The 21402-nt window shown below is 41.9% G+C and overlaps 1 protein-coding gene across 2 annotated transcripts in view; it reads left to right on the top strand.

Annotated features, from left to right (window-relative positions):
- The window catches only part of STX16 (syntaxin 16), a 127032-nt gene that overhangs the window by 76351 nt on the left and 29279 nt on the right, over nt 1–21402 (top strand). For both annotated transcript variants that reach the window (XM_078651845.1, XM_078651846.1), the window contains exons 5-7: nt 5098–5189; nt 5290–5433; nt 6446–6526. In XM_078651845.1, the coding sequence (XP_078507971.1) occupies nt 5098–5189; nt 5290–5433; nt 6446–6526 (317 nt within the window). The remainder of the gene's footprint in view (nt 1–5097; nt 5190–5289; nt 5434–6445; nt 6527–21402) is intronic.

Below are 21402 nucleotides of genomic sequence, written 5' to 3'. Positions count from 1 at the left end.
CTAAGAAGCAGCCCCCCGAGGGTTAAGAGCTCATTCTACTTGAGCCAAAGCTGCCACCACTACTTTGGCAGACAGAGTGCCTTTCCTGGATAACTTTCTGGCTGCTACGTGGGCATGGGTGTACACTTTCCCCAAGCACTTCTTTCTTTTGACAGTCATGTTTGTTGGGATGGGTATTATGCCTGTTTGGTTCTGCAGGACTGATTGGAATCTATCGTTGGAAGTACCCATCAGAAGAGCAAGTTACTTACTTTCAGGAATGCTCTCCTGCTATATATTGATCTGTATGATATGGCCCAAAAAAGTTGTTCATTCTAAAAAGTAAATCATGGCACCCAGGTCGCAAAACTTTTAATTGGAATGGAAATCATCATGAAATAGGGGTAGCTGAGAGTCTAAACTTTACAACATCCTTAGGGTTTTTGGAAAATTGCTTCTTACTATCTCGCTGTGTAGCCATCATTTAATATCTGTTGCTGCCGCAACTGCAGAGGGTGCTGGGCAATGTATGAAATATTATTATTCTGGTGCATCAGTACTGAACCATTTGTGCATTGTCTTTTTTCCTCTTAAATCTGTTTTCCCCCCCGAGTATTTAAGTTCATATCTTTCCAGTTATGTTTCATGTGAAGTAATTAAACTTTCTATATCATTCTTTTGCTGGTTTCTTGTTATACATCATAGTTTCTCTAAGCCCAGCACAGGTTAACTTTACATACTACACCAAATTCTCTTCTAACACTCCCTGTTAGAGAGTCATTTTACATTTTGTTTTTGGTTTCAGTGCACTTGTGCTTGTAGCAATATTTATCAAAACTGTAAATCCTATTCTTATCAACAAACCGACCTTCGTAGACTGTGTTGCATTTCAGCCTCTAGCCCTTGATTCAAACAGGAGCGCAAAGTGTTCTCGGACCCTCTCAGTTCGGGTTACTAAATCATGCATGCCACACAGTACTACCACATCGTAATTTTTCTTTTACACCCCAGACTATATTAACATACTGTGCCTCCTCTCCTGCCTGTGTCATTGCTTATGTTTTATCAGACATTTGGAAGTACCTTGTTGTCTTTTTCCCAAGGGTGGTGCCACCACTAATAGTACAAACAAAAGAGGGAGAAGGTGGAATATAAGACTAGGTCGCCCTCCTAAGACATAACATGAAAGTTGGAGCCCAAGGTGCTGGGTTCTGAGACCTAGCTTGTGTTGTGGCTACTGGCCGGTGTGGTCAGGTAGAGCCAGAAAAGAAAGAAAAATTTCTTTCTTGAGTCCCCTCACTCACCGGGGTTGCCCCACGGTGACATGCTTCATCATTGGGGCCATCCCAGTTCTCTACGAAAAGGGGCGTGCTACGACTTGCAAATTACGTAGGAGCACTTATTTTGCGAAGGGCTATGTGTGGTGCAAGGTGTGGTGGAGTAGGTGTAAGTGATTAAAAATACCGTGCTAGTGGGCCTCACAAAGTAAGTGCTCCTACGTAATTCGGTGAGTGAGGGGACTCAAGAAATAAATTTTTCTTTCTTTTCTGGCTCTACGTGACCACACCTGCCAGTAGCCACCACTAATAGCCTTGGCACCTTGGGGCACCTCAAGTTATTTTTCATTTTTTACATTTTGTGTTCCTTTCTCTTGCCTTTTTGTAGCTTTTGCTGCAATTTCACAAAAGTGTGCTCAAGCTTCTAACCTTGAACAGTGCTGTACTTGCGCTGTATTCCTCACCATAGCTGCAGTTTTAAGAAACCAAACTCACCTGCCACCCTGGATATTCTGGCCCTCTTTTCCTAAATGTATTCTAGTAGAAAACACTGGAACCAGACAATCGCATTAGATTTGATATCATTTGAGTGCGGTGTGAAGTTCTTTAACCCCTTCGGTGCTGATGACGGCTCCCGGCCGTCATCAGTTACGGTGGGTGTGTGCTGATGACAGCCGGGAGCCGTCATGACCACGCCCGCGATCGGAATGTGCCGCACAGGCGCAGAATTCCGGCCGCAGCCAGGGGGTTAAACAAGGCAACACATCGGCATTGGCACACAGTCTTACGACTTGGAATATTTCAAGTCAGTTGAGTCACCTTTGCAGTATCCATCTATTTTTGAAGATTCTTGCTGGGCCCAAGCCTGCCATCTAACTACCTTTTAAAGGGGCCATCCCCTAAGCTCCCAGTCTTTAAGAAGTATCAAGAGGATTTTCTTATCAGGCAAAATGTATGGTGGTTTAAAGACAAGACCAGAAACCAGCATACATAGTAGGTTTCTCCTGCACAGTGCTCTCACTGTGCTTGCGAAATCTTTTGAAAGAAAACAAAATATTGTAAAAGGGCTTTAGAGCCTGCCCACTACTGACCTTTACTTACCATTGGTTGGTCGGATAAAATAAGATTAATCAGAATAACAAAGCGCTTGAGATACAAGAGACATCTAGAAATGCACAAAAGAAAAGTGTTTAATTATAAAATAAATCAAAACCACAAACTGAAAAGTAGCACCTTGGTCGGGTTTTTAAATGTGCTCCTTCCCTGATGTGAAGCGTGACCGCATTGAAACAAAACCAGCATTGTCAATGCAAATAGGTTTTGCCTGTGTGAGACCTAGTTGCGTTGTTAATGTTTTTTTCGACTTGTTGCAGAGCAGTGCAGGAAGCTGTGCAAAATGGCTTAAAGTAAATAAAAACAGAGCGCTATGGCGTGGCCGGTGTTGACAGTGTCATCACTTTTTGTGTTTACTTTAAATCATTAATAGTTCTCCCAAACCTAAGCATATTAGTAGAACTACACACAAATGAATACATCATTTCAGAAAGGTACTAACTAGCCGAAGGGGAAGGCTTACACACCAAACACTAGGGGGTCATGCCTCTGTTATATTACTGTAATATACACTATATTGATGCACAAAAAAAGTGAAGTACCGAATCCCCAAAGGTTAGAGAAATAAGCATCGGCAATTTTCTTTAACCAAAAGAAGTCCGACCATAAGCTTTAAGAAGAAAAGCAGGATGAGGATAGCAAAATGTGTTGATTACCACTAAACAGATTTACAGTGTTTAACTCCTGGCAGGCAGAGGCTTTCGCTCATTGTAATTCAAGAATTCTGTGACCCAACGTTATGGGCAAGGAACAGCAGAATACAACATATCAACCTTTAACAAACTTTTTATTTTCAAATAATCGGCTCTTCATATCCATGCTAGCGTGACTGTTGTACAAGATACTCTAACTTTCAACAGGAAAACTGGAGCTTCTCATATAGCTGAATGGGGTCCTATAGTTCGACCACATTTCTTTATCATGCCTCTAATCCAAACCATTGCCCAAAGCTAACTGAACACTCTCACCAAGAACATGATTAAAATGCTCAACCAGGCCTTTTTCCTCGAAATGGTATACTTAAGTCCAGACATTCTCAATTCCCTCCTCCCTGAATAAAGATTGAAATTCTTCCGCCACAAATTCTGTTCCATTGTCATATTCGCCATCCCAGGGCAACCTTGTTACCTAAAAACGTCTTCACAAAAGCTCCCCCATATTGGAATCCTTGATCTTCCGAAAATTCCACTTCTGTCCATTCGGAGAAGTAATCGTTTAGTACCACAGCATACTTGCCTTCTTCATCTGGACACGAAGAAGGGGCCATAAATGATAATTCCCACCTCTCAAGCTTTCTTGGGAAATTCTATTGGCACAATGGTGAGTTTCCATGACCAAGTGTGACTTGTCACTATATGTGTAAGCAACACCATTACTGACAAACCTCTTGGTATCCCGATGCATACTGGACCACAAAAAATCTATTCAGGACCTAATTTTCATGGCAGACATTCTGTTGTATTCCTCATGCAACTAATCCGTTGGTCTCTTGCGCAAATACCGGTATACCAAATCTTTCACCTCTTTTTACAATCCTGTTGAGCACTGCCGACTGACCAAACGGACTTGAAATTACCTAACTCCACTGCATCTTGGAAAAACAAGACATTTGTTAAACCACTCAGCATACTCTGGCATCTGCTATATTCCAGTGTGGGATGCATTGTTAAATCGAAGGGTGTTTCCACAAACTAGAATGCTCCTCTGGTTGTGACAAATGATGTATGGTGCTTTGATTCTATATGCAGTTGCACCTGGTGGTAAGCACTTGATAAATCTAGGGCCAGCAAATATATGGCTCCTTTCACATTCATCAGCATCTCATTAATATGTGGAAGGGTATGACAGTCCGCCTCTTTTGTTTACATCTCTCAGTTCAATGCACAGTTTTCCATTGCTTTCTTTGCCAAGACAATAGGTCTGCCACTCACAAAACTCTGGCTGTTCTTATAACTGGCTATGAAGCTCCAACAACTTTGGGTATTCACTCCTTCATCTTTCCACTTCATCTAGTACTTGGTCAGGACGATTGAGATCCAGGATTATTCCCAAAGCCTGATGCTCACTCCAACCCAATAAAGTATTACCCTTTTCAAGAATCTAGATTTTCCCATATGCTTTCCTCCCTTTGTACATTAGCGTGGCACAAACATACACTATCATAGGCAATTTGACACGACAATAGCCTTCACTTTCAACATCAGCTGGGACTAGATCACTTTTCCCAAATCAGTTTATCTATTACGATTTTAGGTGAGAATGAATCTGCAAACATCTAAACATCCTCTTTATTATTGATCTTCACAGAACCTCTTTGAGGATGATACACCTTGCACACATTGACCACCTTGGGCTCGTGTACCTTTTTGGCACAATCCAAGACCTCAACATCCTCTCCATCGCTCCTCTCTTCATTGTCTGTGTTATTAGATTTGTATTCCTGCATGGCATTCACACCTCTTTTCCATTCCACAAGACCATCACACTTGCATAACTTAGAAAAAATTGTTTTTTCTCCTTGCATTTGAAACATCTTGATTTTATGGGAGGACATGATGTAGATACACTGTCAGAGAGCTGGCATGTGAATGGACTCTTTTCATAGTGGAACTTTATTCTGTTTTTGTCACTTTGTTTACTTCACCCTCATGCCCTACATTTTCAGTGACATAACCGGAGTCTAGCTATCACCTGTAGTTGTTGACATAATGGAGCTTCTATTTCTTAGGCATGAAAAATCGAGAAGAACGGTCCAAGCATTTTTTTGACACGTCTGCCCCACTAATGGATGATGGCGAGGACACTACTCTTTATGACAGGGTCAGTTACCAAAGCAGTAAATTAAAAATGTCTTGATAGTGGCATTTTTGCCCCACGCTTCTCTCTGTGCCATTTTCACATGTTTACTCTGATTTGGCAGGGCTTTACAGATGACCAGCTGGTCCTGGTGCAACAAAATACCTTGATGGTAGAAGAGCGGGAGCGAGAAGTTCGACAAATTGTACAGTCAATATCAGAACTAAATGAAATATTTAGAGACCTTGCGGGAATGGTGGTGGAGCAGGTAGGTTGAAAACAACTTTGTTTCCTTTTTTTTTTTTTTAAATCCATCTTCGGGATACATTAGTGCTAAATCCATTGGTGATAAAGAGCAGCAGTAATTCAGGTACAGCATGTCATCACTACTGTTTATTGTGCCTGGTCCAACAGCGGAAGAATATCCTAATTTGAATAGCTATTTGGTTTGCATAGGACTTGGCAAGATCTTTTGCCTTCTCTGACTTTGATATTCTGGATGGCCATACAGAAAGTAGGCAAATGTTCACTTAGTCGACAAAGATGTTACTGATCTGTGCTTAGTGTATGGTTAGCCCTGGGTGCAATTATTGAAGTAGTCCAACCATGCCCTAAAATTTGATTAATAACTGATCTCTCATAACCACTCGTCGGAAAGGACAGGAAAAGTCTCTTACAAAGGCACAACTTGCTCGATGCCTTCTCTTTTGCATCTGTACGTATTGCACAATTTCATACATTGCACAATAATTGGCACATTATATGTCATCTCAAAAGTTGCAGTCCACTGATGCTCTTTTGTTAGCGGTTCCTAGGTTTAAGCGCGACCAACCAGGATATAGATCATTCTCTCTAGTAGCTGTCCAACTGTGTAATTCTCCCTCCTCATCCCTTCATAACATTCAGGATTGACTGCTGTTTAGGAAAGCCATAAAAACTGACTCTGCACTCAACAGTCACCTTTTTTGCGCTGTCTGTATTCTCTGTAAAGCCTTGGCCTTAGCGGCAGGATACCTGTACAGGTGCTTACAAATCCTGTAATGTAAACATGTTTTGCTGGTGTTCTTTATCCTGTGAGATGTGTTCCAGTCGAATTTTCCGTTTATCTTTTTTGTTTTTCAAGCTGTTGCCCCATTCTTGTGCTGGAAGGGCTAAAATTTATCGCAAAATCACATAAACTAAAATGGGCATATAACAATCCTATATTGAAGGCAATCCCTGAGTAATCGGTTTCTTGTTTTCTTGATATGTATTGCTTTTTTCTCTTCTTTTTTAAACAGGGAACAGTGCTGGATCGCATTGACTATAATGTTGAACAGTCCTGTGTCAAAACGGAAGATGGCTTGAAACACTTGCACAAGGTAAAAGCAGAGAATATGTTATATACAATTAATTCTTGGATATATTCTACATGTCACACTTGATGGCAATACAGTAGTATAGTTAGGATATCCTGGGAACCCATTCTTTTCAGAATACTCTGGGGTGCCTTTGCATGATCTTGTACCTGTTATGTTGTTAATTTTTATAAAGTGCTCGATTGTCTGCAGGCATCTTGGCGCAGCAAGTGTATGGAGGTTTTACCAGAAAGGGTCAGAATTACTTTGCAGAAGAGCCATGTTTTTAAGCATTTTCCAAAGGGAAAAAGACTTGAGGTTTCTTTCAGATATAAGAGTTTTAGTTAAGCAGTTCAGGTTAATAAACTTCTCCCGCCCCATGCAGATGATCTGAACCAGGGTTTCTAACTTTTTAATAATAAGAGCTGCTTAAGTTCAATGAAAATCCTATGGAGCTACTAATATTTTTAGTGTAGTAATAGTGACCATGTCAGACAAGATTACGTTAGTGGCCTTACTGTCCAATATTCCCAGCAGTGATTGTCCTAGTGCATCAGGCACAGTTGGCATCAGTAATGTGAAAATAAGTTTAGCAACTTGAAAAGCATCCGGATAATTTGTGACAGCCAAAGCTGCACTGCCCCTAGCATCAAGGTAATAATGTAAGTAATGTCTCTCCAATGCCTTATAACTTATTATTCAAATATCCGCTTCAAATATATTTCGGAAATCCAGCTATCGGTCACGATCAGCTAAGCATTTGAGCTTAGCAAATTTCTTTCTTAAATATATGCATTTCAATTTTGGGATACATATGTATTAAGTCTACCAAGCAAAAGTTTATACTTCAGTAGGCTGGACTGCACACAGGCGAACTACTTGCAGGTAGATGGAGAGCTACTAGTAGCTCATGGGCTACTCGTTGGAGAAGCCTGATCTGAACTTTGGCACGACAATATAAAGAAGAGTGTAGTATTCTGGAAGGTGTGTAGAAGGTAAACTTGTGTTTTAAGTTGTCTGGGTCAGAATCATGCAGAGCTTTAAAGGCAATACATATGGCTTTAAATTCAATACGCTTCTTTATAGGCAGCCAATGTTGTTTTTACTAAAGTCTGTGAAGCTAATTGGTGCCTAGGAATCCCCAACAGTATGCAGGCTGCTGCATTTTGCATAATCTGGAGTTTGAGGAGTCTCAGCTGCATGTTCAATTAAAGAGCATTCCAATAATCCATTGTGGATAAGACGAGAGCAGTGACCATTGTTTTTTGAAGATCGGAGGGAATAAAATGAAGCACTTTTCTAATGATCTTCAGGATGTAGAAGGAGGATGCTGTCATGGCATTGATTTGGCCTTGAAATGACAACTTGCCAAAAAAGAATCCTCAGATTCTTGGCTTTCCTAACTGGAGTTGGCAAGGTGCCCAGTTCTTGAGGCCACCAATAAGGGGCCCAAAAGGAGACCTCATTGCTGAAGAGGATGACCTCAGTTTTTCCTGGGTTTAACTTGAGTCAGTTGTTTTTCATCCAGTTATCTACTTGCATCATGCTGTTATGAAATCTAGTGGCTGTATCCTCCAGATTACTGGACAATGAGACATCAATTTGAGTGTTGTCAGCATACAATATTACCAAAAAGCCATAGGATTTAGTGAGCCTGGCCAAAGGGGTGACCTAGAGATTAATACAAAAGGTAGAACTCTGGGATGAGCCATGAGACACCCCGCAAGGTAAGGAGGAGTCTGAGACAAATCATTCATCGCAACAAATTGTTCCGTCTCAGATATAAATGATTTAAGAGAGCTACACTATTTATATCAATATTGTAGAGCCGGTCAAACAAAAGTTCATGATTGACCTTGTTGAATGATGCCGAGAGATCTAATAGGATGAGAGCAACCTACCAACTGTATCAAGGGTGGCTCTTAGTTCTTCGGAGGCAACAAGCAGGGGAGATTTGGAGCTGTGCTCACTCCTAAAACCAAATTGTGTCCAAATTGTGTCTAATCCAGTAAATTATTAAAATTCATTAAAGAAGCCAAACCCAAATTACTTGCCTTTTCTACTGTAGTAGCTGGAAATGGAGGGAGTGAAATTGGTCAATAGCTACTTGGTTCCTACAGATTGAGATTTGGCTTTTTTTATTAATGGAAGAATGAATTTACTTTTTCCATTCAAAATAGCAAGGATTAAACCTTTCATTAAAGATGTTAACAAGATAGGAGCATATTATCTCGGGGCTAACTGTATTATTTTTGGGGGGCAAGGGTTGTAGTGTAGTTCCTATATTCCCAATAGGCTCTGCGCATTGGAATAATATATCTTATAGATTTGACGTAGGACTTAAGTCTAATATATTCAAAAGAAATCTAGTAGACATCATTGTGAGTGCCAGCTAGCTCAGAGGTCACTAGAAACTTTCTCGAATTCACAAGAAGGGATTAGTTTCTGACAACCGCATAAACCTGACAACGTTGTTTCCCCAAGATAAAACTGATCTTCAGAGTCGTGGAAACAATGGATAGATATTTTACTCAGTCATTCGTGCATGCTTCGTTTCACCAGAGGTGCAGAGAAATAGAGAGACGGGTGTTTTCAATAAAAGTATTTATTGAACAGTCTTCTTTCTCATGCAGAACAAATGAACTGCTACAATCGCAATACTGGCTGTAAAGTATAATGCATACAGCAAGAAGAGTATTATAAAATAATATTGTAAAAGCATGGTATGGTTTCTAAGCCATAGAATACATACATGAATAAATAAAGACTAAACATACTCAACTGGTGCTTCTAAAATACACCTACCCCGATGTACCTAACATAAGTCTAGTAAGAGGGAAAAAGTAAGGGTGGTGTAGCATATGTTTAGTATTCTTTTGGAAAGAATCTCTCCAAGATTTATCTTGGGGTCTAATCAGCTCCGTACTTTGGTTTAGAATGAAGGAGGTCTGGTATTTCTCTGTCTCAGGACTCTATTTCCCAACACCCCGCAAGGGGAGCTGGGAAACACTGGAGCTGAATTTCTCGGCAGGAGAAAAGACAGCGTCTCTCTCAGTGCTTCTGCTGGAGGGTCGGCTTCCTTCGGCACTTGCTGTAGCAGGATGCGCCGGGCAAGTAGATGGCCGAACTGCTCCAAACCACCGTGTGTTTGCTAGGGCGAGTGTGGGCATATTTATACCTTGAAGGTGCCCAGTTTGATGTAAAGTTGGACATAATAACGTCATTAAAGAGTCTCAGTTCTTTGAAAACTCCATGAGTTTTTGGACAAATCTATATTCAAGCAAGGGGAAGTCCCTAACTGCTGAAGCCAAGTTTTCCAAGAAATCGTTGTGGATTTTCGGAACTAGTGGAAGTAGCCATGCCGTATTTGGACTGCATGGGCTATGTCTAAATATGGTTATGATTTTTATGCCTATATAAGGATATGGTGATTTATACCTCTATAAGGGCATGAATCGGGAAAATTACACTAGGGTCCTAAAATGCTATACAACAGGGTCAAATAGGGAGCCCAATTTAATGGAATGGGCAAGACATGATACCTGCTTGACAGTGAGCGGGGTGAAGGAACACAAAGTACCTGTAAAGTTATGAGGAGTATTAGGATCTGTAGCCTCTCTGGCTGAATGATTATTGGCAGCAAAATGTTATAGGCATCCTTGATTTTAAATTGAATGAATCCTGCAAACGGCTAAGTCACCATCTGAGTTATTTTTATCAGGAAGGTTGACAAGTTTCCTAACAGCAGAGAATAATTCCACGTATGAGTTTTTAGATATTTCGATCTTATAGGTGAAATACACAATAGTTTCCCTTAAAATGAAGGTTTTATAGTCACTGCTGATTTGTTTGTAGATGTCATTTTCAGAGGTATCATAGTTCTTTCTCCATTTACGCTCCTGTCTACAGCAGATTTGTTTCTGAACTTACAGTTTGTCAGAAATCCGAGGTTCGGATGGGATATTTCACCAATTAGTATAGGTTTTTTCAGGAGCAAGCTGATTGATTATGAACCCTAGCCATGTACAATAATCTGACATGGCTGAATCTAGATCTTTGGGAACATTGGGCTTTAAGCTGGACAGAGCTAGGTTGAAATTGGGAAGAATCCAATTTGTTCCAGGCTCTACTCTTAGAGGCAGGGTTGGAGGTGTTATTTGCAAATGAGTTAGCCAGTATTGCAAGTTCAAACATAACTGTTGTATGGTAACGACCAAGTCAGTGGGAGGTAGTAAGTTTAAGAAGGGGATCATTGGTAAAAAGGCCATTGAGTGTGTGGCCTGCCTGGTGTGTTGGGACATCTTCTAGTTGAGATAGGCCCAAACTTACCATATTATCAATTAGGATTTCGAAGCCTCTGTCTGTGTGAGTCTCTAAGTTAAAGTCTCAAAGAATCATGAAGTCTGCAGAGTTTATACTAGATTCAAGTGTAGATATGATGGCTTGAGTGAAGGTGCATCTGGAGCCAGAGGGGTGGTGTAGTAGCTGGCAGTTGATAGTATGAGGTCTAGAGTGCTCTACCCGAAACGAGAGTGCTTCGCACTCCAGATTGATGGATACAGTAGAGAAGGAGGCAGTGAGCTGATCATAGTAGATTATCACCAGCTCTCCACCCCTTTAAAAAACTTTGTCCATTCTAAAAACAGAGAACCCCAAAATGATTGCGGGACCTGAAGCGGAATCTGCCAAGGTTTCAGTGATAAATGCACTATCTAATTTCTGGTCATCTAAAAAGTCAGCAAATTTGTCCTATATTTTAACCAGTGATCTAGCATTTAATAAGGTACAGGAGTCGATGCACGGTCTAACAGGGTTGCTAATTTCACATAGCTTATTGGAACTGTTGCTGTCAATTGGATAATAGGTCAGTGTGAAACTGCACTCTTGGCACTTCTTGCTACTTAAGTCACACAAGTTTGGAAAGCACAACCCTAATGAAGTCCATAGAGGATGAAACGCGTTGGCTGGGCTGACTGGAAAATTTAATGTATTGAAAAATCAATAAAAGTTGGATACTTGACACAATCTTAAATCTCCTGACAATTGAATCTCACTTCTTGTTCATCATTGTTATATTTGTTTGCCTGAATTTGGGCCGGAAACAAAACAATATTGTGGTCGCTCCTTTTGTAATTGTTGTGGTGTAAATTGAATAGTTGTTGCTTCTAGGCAGTGGGGCCATGAAAAGTTGAGCGTGGGATCACTGATGATATTTATTATGATACACCTTTGGAACAGTAGGGCCTACACTGCTTTGGCTTATCTTTTGTGTGTGTCCAGTATGTACTGCGGTTTAAAAATAGGGCACCAGGAATTCTTACCTGAGGTTTTAAGTGCTAGGATTCCCTAGGGTATCTTAAAAGGGAGGACGAGTGAGACTGGAAATGGGCAGAGGTTTGGGTGCAGATGGGCTTGCCTTGCGCACACGCATTGAAACTCTCTATGAAGCCCATCATCCGGGGGTTGATATGGCAGGAGGTGTGGTGGTTCACTGCGAGACTGAAACTGTGAACAATTAAAACTAAACTGGGGTCCAGCAACCCCTCTATCCTAATGCAAGCTCCCCTGCAAAAGAATAATACTGGTAAATGAATACAAATTTACATAATCAGGTGAAATTACAAATCATAAACCGATATAAAATTAGGCACACAGCCTTTGCATATGGAGCCAGGCACATCCTGAAAAATGGTTTTCTAGTGCCTACAAGGAAATAATGAACTAGGTATCTACCTTCAATCAGAAGCTGTGCTGGCACGCAGTGACAGACCTAGGTGCAAATTGCATGCGTTTTACCACTCTCCAGGAGATAACCTCCTGTTCATTGAACATATTATGTAAATCATCACGACCACCACCGGTTTACACTGCACCAATATTTTCTTTGGTGACTCCACACTCCACTGGAATGACTTATGACCTATAGTACAGAGAAAATCTCGCACAAGGAAGGCTCTAAACGCGGGGGCAAAAAAGGATCATCAAAAACGAGAAACCATAATCTGGTAACGCCCATAAACCCATCTACACCGGGAATACCCTGTTGGATTACCAACATGGTGGCTGACCTCAAATCGGACCTTGAGCATTCCATCACTGTGCTGCTAAAACCCCTTATAGCCAAAATAGACAGATTAACATCACTCGTAAATAACAGGGGGAACGGCCTAAAAACCCATTTAGCGCAAGAAGGTGGTCCAACAAAACAGAATGATGCCATATCTAAAAGCTTAACCAAAGATAAGGCCTCCACAATTCCTGACGTGGCAGCAAAGATCTCCAATAGAGGCACCCAAAAAAGTATCAAAGACACGCAAAAGGCTGCTACCACACCGAACACAGGTAAAAGCAATAAACAAATAACCACGGAAAACAACAAATTACCCCCGGGACCCTCCCATACATTGGAAGGAAATAAAGCTCAAACCCCCAAAGTGATCCCAAAGATCAATCCGACTCCATCCACAACAACTACCAAAGATAATAAAACAGCTACTCGCTTCAGGACAATTAACCTCCCGCCCGAAGCATTGCCCTTTGTAGTTGTCCTAACCGGAGTTCCATCTTTAAGGGAGGGCCAACGGGAATCACAAGTAGAACTGAAAAACAAATGTGCACAGTGGTTACAAACACACAGACCCCTGCCCCCAAATATCCATGGGGAAATCCTATCTGTAAGAAGGGGGGAGTGGATTGGCAAAGGCATCAAGTCCATAGCAGGGGACATAATCACGGTAAATTTTAGAGATATGGCAGCAGTCAATTTTATCTGTAACGCCCCCCCCGAGCTATACCCGCTCACAAATTCATCCGGTTCATCTATCTTACTTTTACCCCTTCGCATTCCAAAGTTCCAGGCAGAGCAACAGACCACCACCGACCAACATACCTCACATGGGCCCCCAATATGGACCTCCTCAATGGCAAAGACCAAACTTTGTCATGCCAAATTACGATTCCTCCCTAATGCAGTATGCACACTGGAATAGGTTCAGCACACTTGAACAGGTGGACTGACAGGGACGGGATAATCAATCCCCTAAGAGCTTAAAGTGGAAGGAGGCAAGCCCACCATCAACAGGAAGGAGAAAGGGGGTAGACAACGGACTAGAACTGGTGTCCGGTAAAGGAAGCAGTATCAAACCGCCGAACACAAGTCGGGGAAAAGTAGAGGGGACAAACCCCCCAAAACATGGGACAATTAACAAACAGAGCAGACCAGTTGCCCTCAGCAGATTAGCTGCGCCCAGTTGTATATATCCCAGCCTTGTCACCCCAATGGAAGCGGGAAAACACGCAACACTTCCATCAGGAGACCCAAAAGGAACCCCAAAGGAAAGGACCCAAGCAAACCTACGAGTGGTATCCTGGAATATCGCAGGATTAGCGGCCAAATTCGAATCACAGGACTGGCTTAGCTACATAGACAAATTCCACATTATATGCCTGCAAGAAACCTGGGCTACCGAATTAAACGATTACAGCTTGGAAGGCTACAAAAGCTTCTTTGTTCCAGCTAAAAAAGTAACTTCCGGGAGAGCTATTGGGGGACTCGCCATATATGTCAACTTAGACATTAAGGGCACCTGGTCTAACATCAAATGGGCCTCACACTATCTCCAAGTACTAAGGTTCACCTCACCAAGATAAACCTTTTTTCTAGTTAATTGGTACAATGCTCCTGCAACGACGGAGAAGGGAATAGCTGTAATTGAACTAGAAGAATGCCTAAGTAATTTGAATCGTTTACATAAGACACCAAACCTCCCAAGCTTAATATTAACGGGAGATTTTAACTGCCATTTATGTGACAAATTAAAACCCTTCAATAAAGACTGGTCAAGATGCACTTTAATGAAAGGCCCACATTTTGCACATTTAAAAGAGGGATGGGATTTAGAGAGACTAACGAAAAGGCATAACCTAATTCAAACTCTAGACCTCGTGGTACTGGGCGAAAAAGGAGAACTCACCCCAACGTACAAAGGAAGAGGTTGCCACTCCTACATTGATTTTATTCTAGTCTCCCCCATTCTAAAAAGAAACATCAGCAACACTATAATCGAGGCCAGCAGCTTTAGTGATCATAACCCGGTCATTATAACAATTGAAGGTTTTGATTTTAACCCGTGTCCAAAGAGATCTGACATCATGGAAAAAGCAGTGGACCAGGGAAGAAGAATTAAATGGGCCAAAATTGATGGGGACAGATTTTATAAAACATTATTAACAGAGGCCTCAGCTGCAATAGATAAATGTCTAGACCCAAGTGTGTGTGGTGCTCAGGTGGTCAGGGCATTCGAAGAAATTGCACAACATGTAAATAATTCCCTAAAGGCTACTGGGTCTAACAAAATGCCCTCAAATCCTCGCTGGTTCGATTCGATTTGCACCAAGGCGCTCAAAAAACTGAAGGTTAGCCTCCACTCTAAACCAAGGGACAAGATCATGGTGGCACAGAACAGAGCTGAATATAAAGAAGCTCTGAAGAAACGTAAGCAAAGCCTACAAAACCAGGCCTGGGAGGACTTAAGGGATGCTGCCGAAAGGAAAGACTCTGTAAGCTTCTGGAAAGTGATTAACTCCCCATGTTTCCAGGATCAAGGGGCACCAAAAATCATGAACATCATCTTGCCGGAGCAATGGCAGACCCACTTTCAGAGTCTATATAATCAATCAAGTCACCTAACCCTGGAGGATGTACCGAGGGATCATCAGCCGGCCAAGTTAGACTTCTCTCTGAAAGAAGTCGAAATGGGAATAACTGGGCTCAGTAAAAATAAGGCGCCGGGTCCGGACAGAATTCCACCAGACCTATACTTAAGCAGACCCGATCTGTGGGCGCCGTTGCTTACTAGGGTACTAAATGAGGCAGTGGTGGCAGGACTGCCTCAGTCCTGGTCAACGGCGACCATAGTACCAATCTACAAGAAAGGGAACCGAGATGACCCGCAATGCTACCGACCCATTTCGCTCATAGATGTGACAGCAAAGGTATTAGGGCGTGTCATCTTACAGCCACTGCAAGACTGGGCCGAGGAGCATCAAGTCCTTTCGGAAATGCAATATGGCTTCAGGAAAGGCAGATCTACCACCGATCAATGCCTAAACTTATATCTCCTGACAGCCAAATATACCATCGCCGGGAAGGGGTCCATTCACATGGGATTTATGGACCTTTCAGCGGCGTTCGACCGTGTAAACAGGAGAAAGCTCTGGTCCATGCTATCAGAATTAGGAGTGGATCAACCGCTAGTTGACACCCTGCAAAACCTCCACCGGAACACCACCGCAAGTGTGAGGTACAACCAAGAGGGTAAAAAGACCGATCCCTTCACTTGCACGAGTGGAGTAAGGCAGGGTTGTATCCTCGCGCCCTTTCTTTTTTCCATCTATATCAACTCGCTGGAAAAAGATCTCCTTAAACTCAAGGTGGACTCACCCCAAATTGGTCATCGTGCTGTACCTGTACTACTCTACGCCGATGACGCGGTTTTGCTTGCCAGAACTCCCCTAGGACTGCAGAAACTGATTGATGCGTTCGTCATGTTCATGGATAAACTGGACCTGGCAACTAACTTGGAAAAATCTTACATCATGTCATCAGGGCAACCCACAAAAGGGTCTTTTACCTATCATATCGGGTCGCACAAAATAGACCAGGTCAAGACCTTTTCATACCTGGGGGTACTATTTAACCATCATCTCACTTTTAAACCTCTGGTAGAAAAGCATTCCATGAAACTGGCAGCCTCAGTAGGAGCCATTATGGGGTACGGGCAAAGATTAGGAAAATGGTCTCCGGAACAAATATTGAACTTGTATAGGTCAATCTGCTGTGCGAAAGTATCCTATGGTGCAGAAGTGTGGGGCTTCCTGGATAATAAAGTACAGCAGATCCAGATAGAAGAAAATAAATTCCTGAGGAGAATCCTGAAAGTCCCCCAGAGTGTATCGGCCCACATCATCCATGAAGAAGTAGGAGAAACCTTCATAGAAGACAGGATTAAAATTAAACCCCTCTTGGCATGGGTTAAAGTATGGACCAACCCAGAGGCGTCCCTAACAAGACAAATCATAGGAGACTGCCTCAAAAGAGACAAAGGTGAAACCATTCCCTGGCTGAAATACGTTAAGAAATCTCTAGTTGAAATTGATTGCACTAACCTCTTTACATCCCCAGACTCCATAACACCAGAGAGCAAGACTCTGGTGAAAAAACTCTTTTCAGCACAGCACAAGTCGTCAAGGGCAGAAAAAGAAAACCATAAACCCACTAATCTTTTTTTATAATGAACTTACAGTGAAGCATGGCATGGAACCTTATTTAAGGGTCATGTTTAACGCCCAGGATCGCTTCGTCATGACACGTTTCAGAATTAACATGCTTCATCACCTCCTTGCGGTCCCGGCTGGGTTTACTCACACAGTGGAGGAGAAGGGTACCTGCGGCTGCGACCACAGGTCTCCGCAGGATACCCTTCACTTTGTTTTACTGTGCCCTTTTTATACTATGCCAAGACGCAAGTTCCTGGTGGGGATTTTGAAAGACCTAAAGTTTAAACATGCAAGATTGGCCTTGAGGTTCTTACAGGAAGCGGAGGATGCTTACACCCTTTTTTGCACCACAAACTTTATCCGAATGGCAATAAGACTGAGGAATACTAGAGAAACTGGCCCCTAACATCATTTGTCCCCTTGAACATTTATATTTATAATCCCCTGGTCTTTTTAGAGTGTCAGATAATTTTAACATTCATATTTCTCTATGAAAAATTTATCGACGTTTTAAAAATAAATAAATTTGTGTGTACTTTGTACTTGTGCTTTTATGGTGTCTTTTTAAGAACCGATTAAAGATTACAAATGAATGACTTATTGGAGCGCATGGTGGGGCTTTCTGGTCCTGTCCTATACTCGTTCGCCTCCTTCCTCCACAATAGATCCCAAAGAATAAAGAGTAAGCATTCCCCGTCCAACTCCACACTTTTCTCATTAAGGGTACTGCAGGGTTCCTCGCTCTCACACACTCTTTAACCTGTTCATGGAGGCGTTAATTGAAATTCTGAAATCATCAATTATCACATGTACGCCGTTGACACCCAACAATCACCTCACATTGCAGAATTGTTGAGCGATTTAACAGCCCTCAATTGCATTCCACATGACAGCGATTCCACGAAAACACTGGGAATAATGATTGATAAGAACTTGAACATGTAGGATCATATCCGCTCAGCCACTAGAAGAGCTAACTTCCAATTGAGCACCTTAAGAAAAATCAAACCCTCCCTCCCCCTCGATGACTTAGTCAGTTGTTGAAGCCCTAGTTATTTCCAGTCTGGACTATGGGAATATAACCATTTGTGGACTACATAGATGAAATTTGATGAAAGTTGGACCCCTAAGGGCCTTCCTTAACTCAGCTGCAAGGCTCTTTAATGGATCTATATGCAATAACCACATCGCATCCGATTTAAAATCACTAAACTGGCTTCCCTTACAAGGCAAGAGTTCATTTAAAAATTGCCTGCATGACACACAAAGCCGTACACTCCAACAACCCGAGGTACATTGCACAAAAACTGGAGCTGTCAGGTGGCTCTAGATCCTCGAGAAGCACCACATATTTACTGTTGAAACCATAGAAATTCAAGAAGAAGAAAACCTACAATCGAGCCTTCTATTGCATTTTCTGAGAATCTGGCACCGATAATGCACACTACCGCACTGGTAATCTATCTCCCGACACTTTGGCCTGTTCTCTTTATCTCTCTGTTGGCTAGAGGGAGTTCTTCGCCCCGTCTGGGTACTGCTACTTCCTGCACTGTTATTGTGATTGATAGTATTGTTTATTATTGCCTGCCTTACCTATTTCTCTCTCCCTGATCATTTATAAAGCGTTATGTTGGACTCTTGGAAGTTCTTCACTCCGCCTGGGTTCTGGTACTTCCTGTACTGTAGGTATTACTGTTTATTATTGTCGGGCTTACCCATTTCTCTTAACTTGATCATTTGTAAAGCGCTCGGATTCCCTCTTGGGTCATGTTTCCTCTACATAAAACTCTAATAAATAAAAAATAAATATGAAGCCTGTCGTCCAGAGGGTTGTGGTGGATCAGCGTGAGACTGCAACTGTGAGGACAATTAAAACTAGACTGGGGCCCAGCAACACCTCTATTCTAATGCAGGCTCCCCTGCAAAAGAATAGTATTGGTAACTGAATGCAAATTAAAAGTAACTGGGTGAAATTACAAAGCATAAAATGATTTTAAAATAGGCACACGGCCTTTGCATATGGCACCAGGAGCAGGTGCCTCCTGAAAAACAGCACTATAGTGCCTACTAGAAAATAATGGACCATGTGTTTACCTTCAATCCTTCACTCACTTCATAATAGTAGGTAATTTATCAAGGGGTTTGCTATGTACTGGGAGCTAAACTAAATCTAAAATGTCTAAGATGTGTGTAGCTTTATTTCCTGTAGACCGGTGGTATACCTTCGTAGTAGAAATAATCAAATGTATCCTTAGAACATCAAGACACAGGACTATGTATACCTTTAACCCCTTTCATGCTCATGACAAGGTCAGCTCATCATGCAGTACACTGGAGCTGTGCTAATGACGAGTTGACCTTGTCATGAACAATGGGATCATTTAAATTTCAGCACCCAGCGGGAATTGCCTTAGCACCAATGTGGTTAAAATGCTGCCAGAGTTAAAAAGATCATTTCACCCGTACCGCTGTATTTATTTAGCATTTTCCCTCTGTGTTTCTCCATCTCTAAAGTACTAGTGTACTTTACCCAGAACAGTATAGAGGTTTATAATTGCAAGTTACTAATCTCATATTTGATGGACTATGATAAGTGAGAGTTAAGTTAATAGTGAAGGGGATTGTAATGGAGGCAAAACTGTAAGATAAGGATTAGTACAAATCGATCTGGAGGATATTCTCTGAGGACCAGGATCTCTATTGTCTTGACTGTGCGGTAGTGCAGTTTTCCTAGGGCTTGAGAGCTGGGAACCCTCTTTTCCAACCCCCCGATGGCTCTACCTGGTGTAATCTCTACTTTGTGTAATCTATATAGAAGAGCCCAGTGCTGAATGTAGACTGCATTGACCTACTCCAACCGAGATACAATTACTGTCCTATTCAACATTGACTTCCAGACAATTTTAGAAGTGGTGAGATGCTGCATTGTAGTTTGAGTTGGAATTACAGCTCTTAATTACCTTTCAAACTAGTGTCTTCAATTTTGACATATAATTAAAATGGATTGCTTGGTTTTCAGCTGTTGGTTATGTCTTTGGAGATGTACACTTGCCTTCTACCCAGGGAAGTATATAGTAGTATCCAGTTGTAACATCTTCATTTCATAGCCGTTGAAGAAACTTGTTCATGCACATCACTTGGCAACTGTGGATATGTCCTCCTTCCTATTCCTCTCTAAAGGTTCAAAACGCAAAGGGTATTATCTGTATACATCTAGAAGAACAGGTTGTAAGCTTTGACTACCCCTGCCAGCAGTAGCATGCAACTGTTGAAGAGATCAGAGAAGAAGGCAAACCCTTTGGGACACCCATAATTCAGCTTTCTGTATTTAGACGAGTAATGCCTATAATTTAGACAGGAACGACTTCATCCAGGCTTTAGTTTTTTCTCTCAACCAAGCTTGTGCTTCATTCCTTGAATGAAGATCTGATGGTTCTCTATATAAAAGGCAGCTCAGAAGTCTAGAAGAATTATGACTGCCAGCTGCCCATGTACCACACTACACAGCAATTTTTGTTCTGCTATCAAGCAGGGCAGTTTCCATTCCATACCTGGAATGTAAGCCTTCTTGTGCATCATATAGAAGTGGTGCCTTTGTTACTAGTTTCTGCAGTTGCTCCGCGAATATCCCCTTGATTAATTTAGAGTCAATAGGGGAGTTTGAAATTGACTTGTTCTTGCCGATCAAGGTATATATTACTATGGAGGCAGGTCACAATTGTATGTTTTAATGACTGTAATACTAGTCCTTCCCTCCAAGATTGATTGAAATGTTTTCCAGCAGTGATGTTGTGAGGTTTGACATCACTTTAACCCCTCCCGTGCTGAGGCACGGTTGCGCTGTGCTCATGACGAGCTGAGCTAGTCATGACACGCGGGGCGCTCACACGCATGGCTAATTCCCCTGCTGTGCTGAGCGTTCCAAAAAACGGGCGTGGTCATGACAAGCTGAGCTCGTCATGAGCACAGCGCCACCGTGCAGCGTGACGAGCCGAGCTAGTCACAAACACCGTGGCGCTGCGCGCACCCCCCCTTCCCCCAGCGCTGCGGGGTAATTAGCCCCGCGGCGAAGGGGTTAAGTACTGGATGGCATATGTGCAAAGGTATCCATTCTAAGCACCCATTTTATTGGTAGCTATTTCTTAGTAGCTGATGCTGGTTGAACGGTATGGAATTGTTTTGATAGAGATGAGCGCATAAGTGCAAGTCAATAGCTTCTAGGATCCACCTATCTGTTGTGTGGGCCTGAAATTCCCTAGATTTCTACCTTTTTTACCTTAATAGTTTATTATTTCCATGAGTTAAAATCATAACTATCTTAGTACAACCCTGAAGCCACAAAAAATCATATAAAGAGCATCATCACAGTAATTAAAAAGATTAAGACCACCAAATCAGTTGTCATACACTCGACTATAAAATATGGCAAACATATCCAAATATAGATTCAATACCTTGCAACATTTTCTCACAAGTAAAATAACCTAAGTTGTGCCAACATATCATTACCGTCCTGATTAGCGTTTTTCACTTCGTAATCTACCATTAAAAACATCTTAATTGCAGGCTAATAATCATAACTGAATGCTTTGTCGGCTGTCAAATACAGAGTTACAAGCTTT

The sequence above is a fragment of the Lissotriton helveticus genome, chromosome 7, assembly GCF_964261635.1.
Source record: "Lissotriton helveticus chromosome 7, aLisHel1.1, whole genome shotgun sequence".
NCBI classification, from domain to species: domain Eukaryota; kingdom Metazoa; phylum Chordata; class Amphibia; order Caudata; family Salamandridae; genus Lissotriton; species Lissotriton helveticus.
Note: the sequence above shows the minus strand (reverse complement) of the source record. Positions and strands in the feature narration are given on the sequence as shown.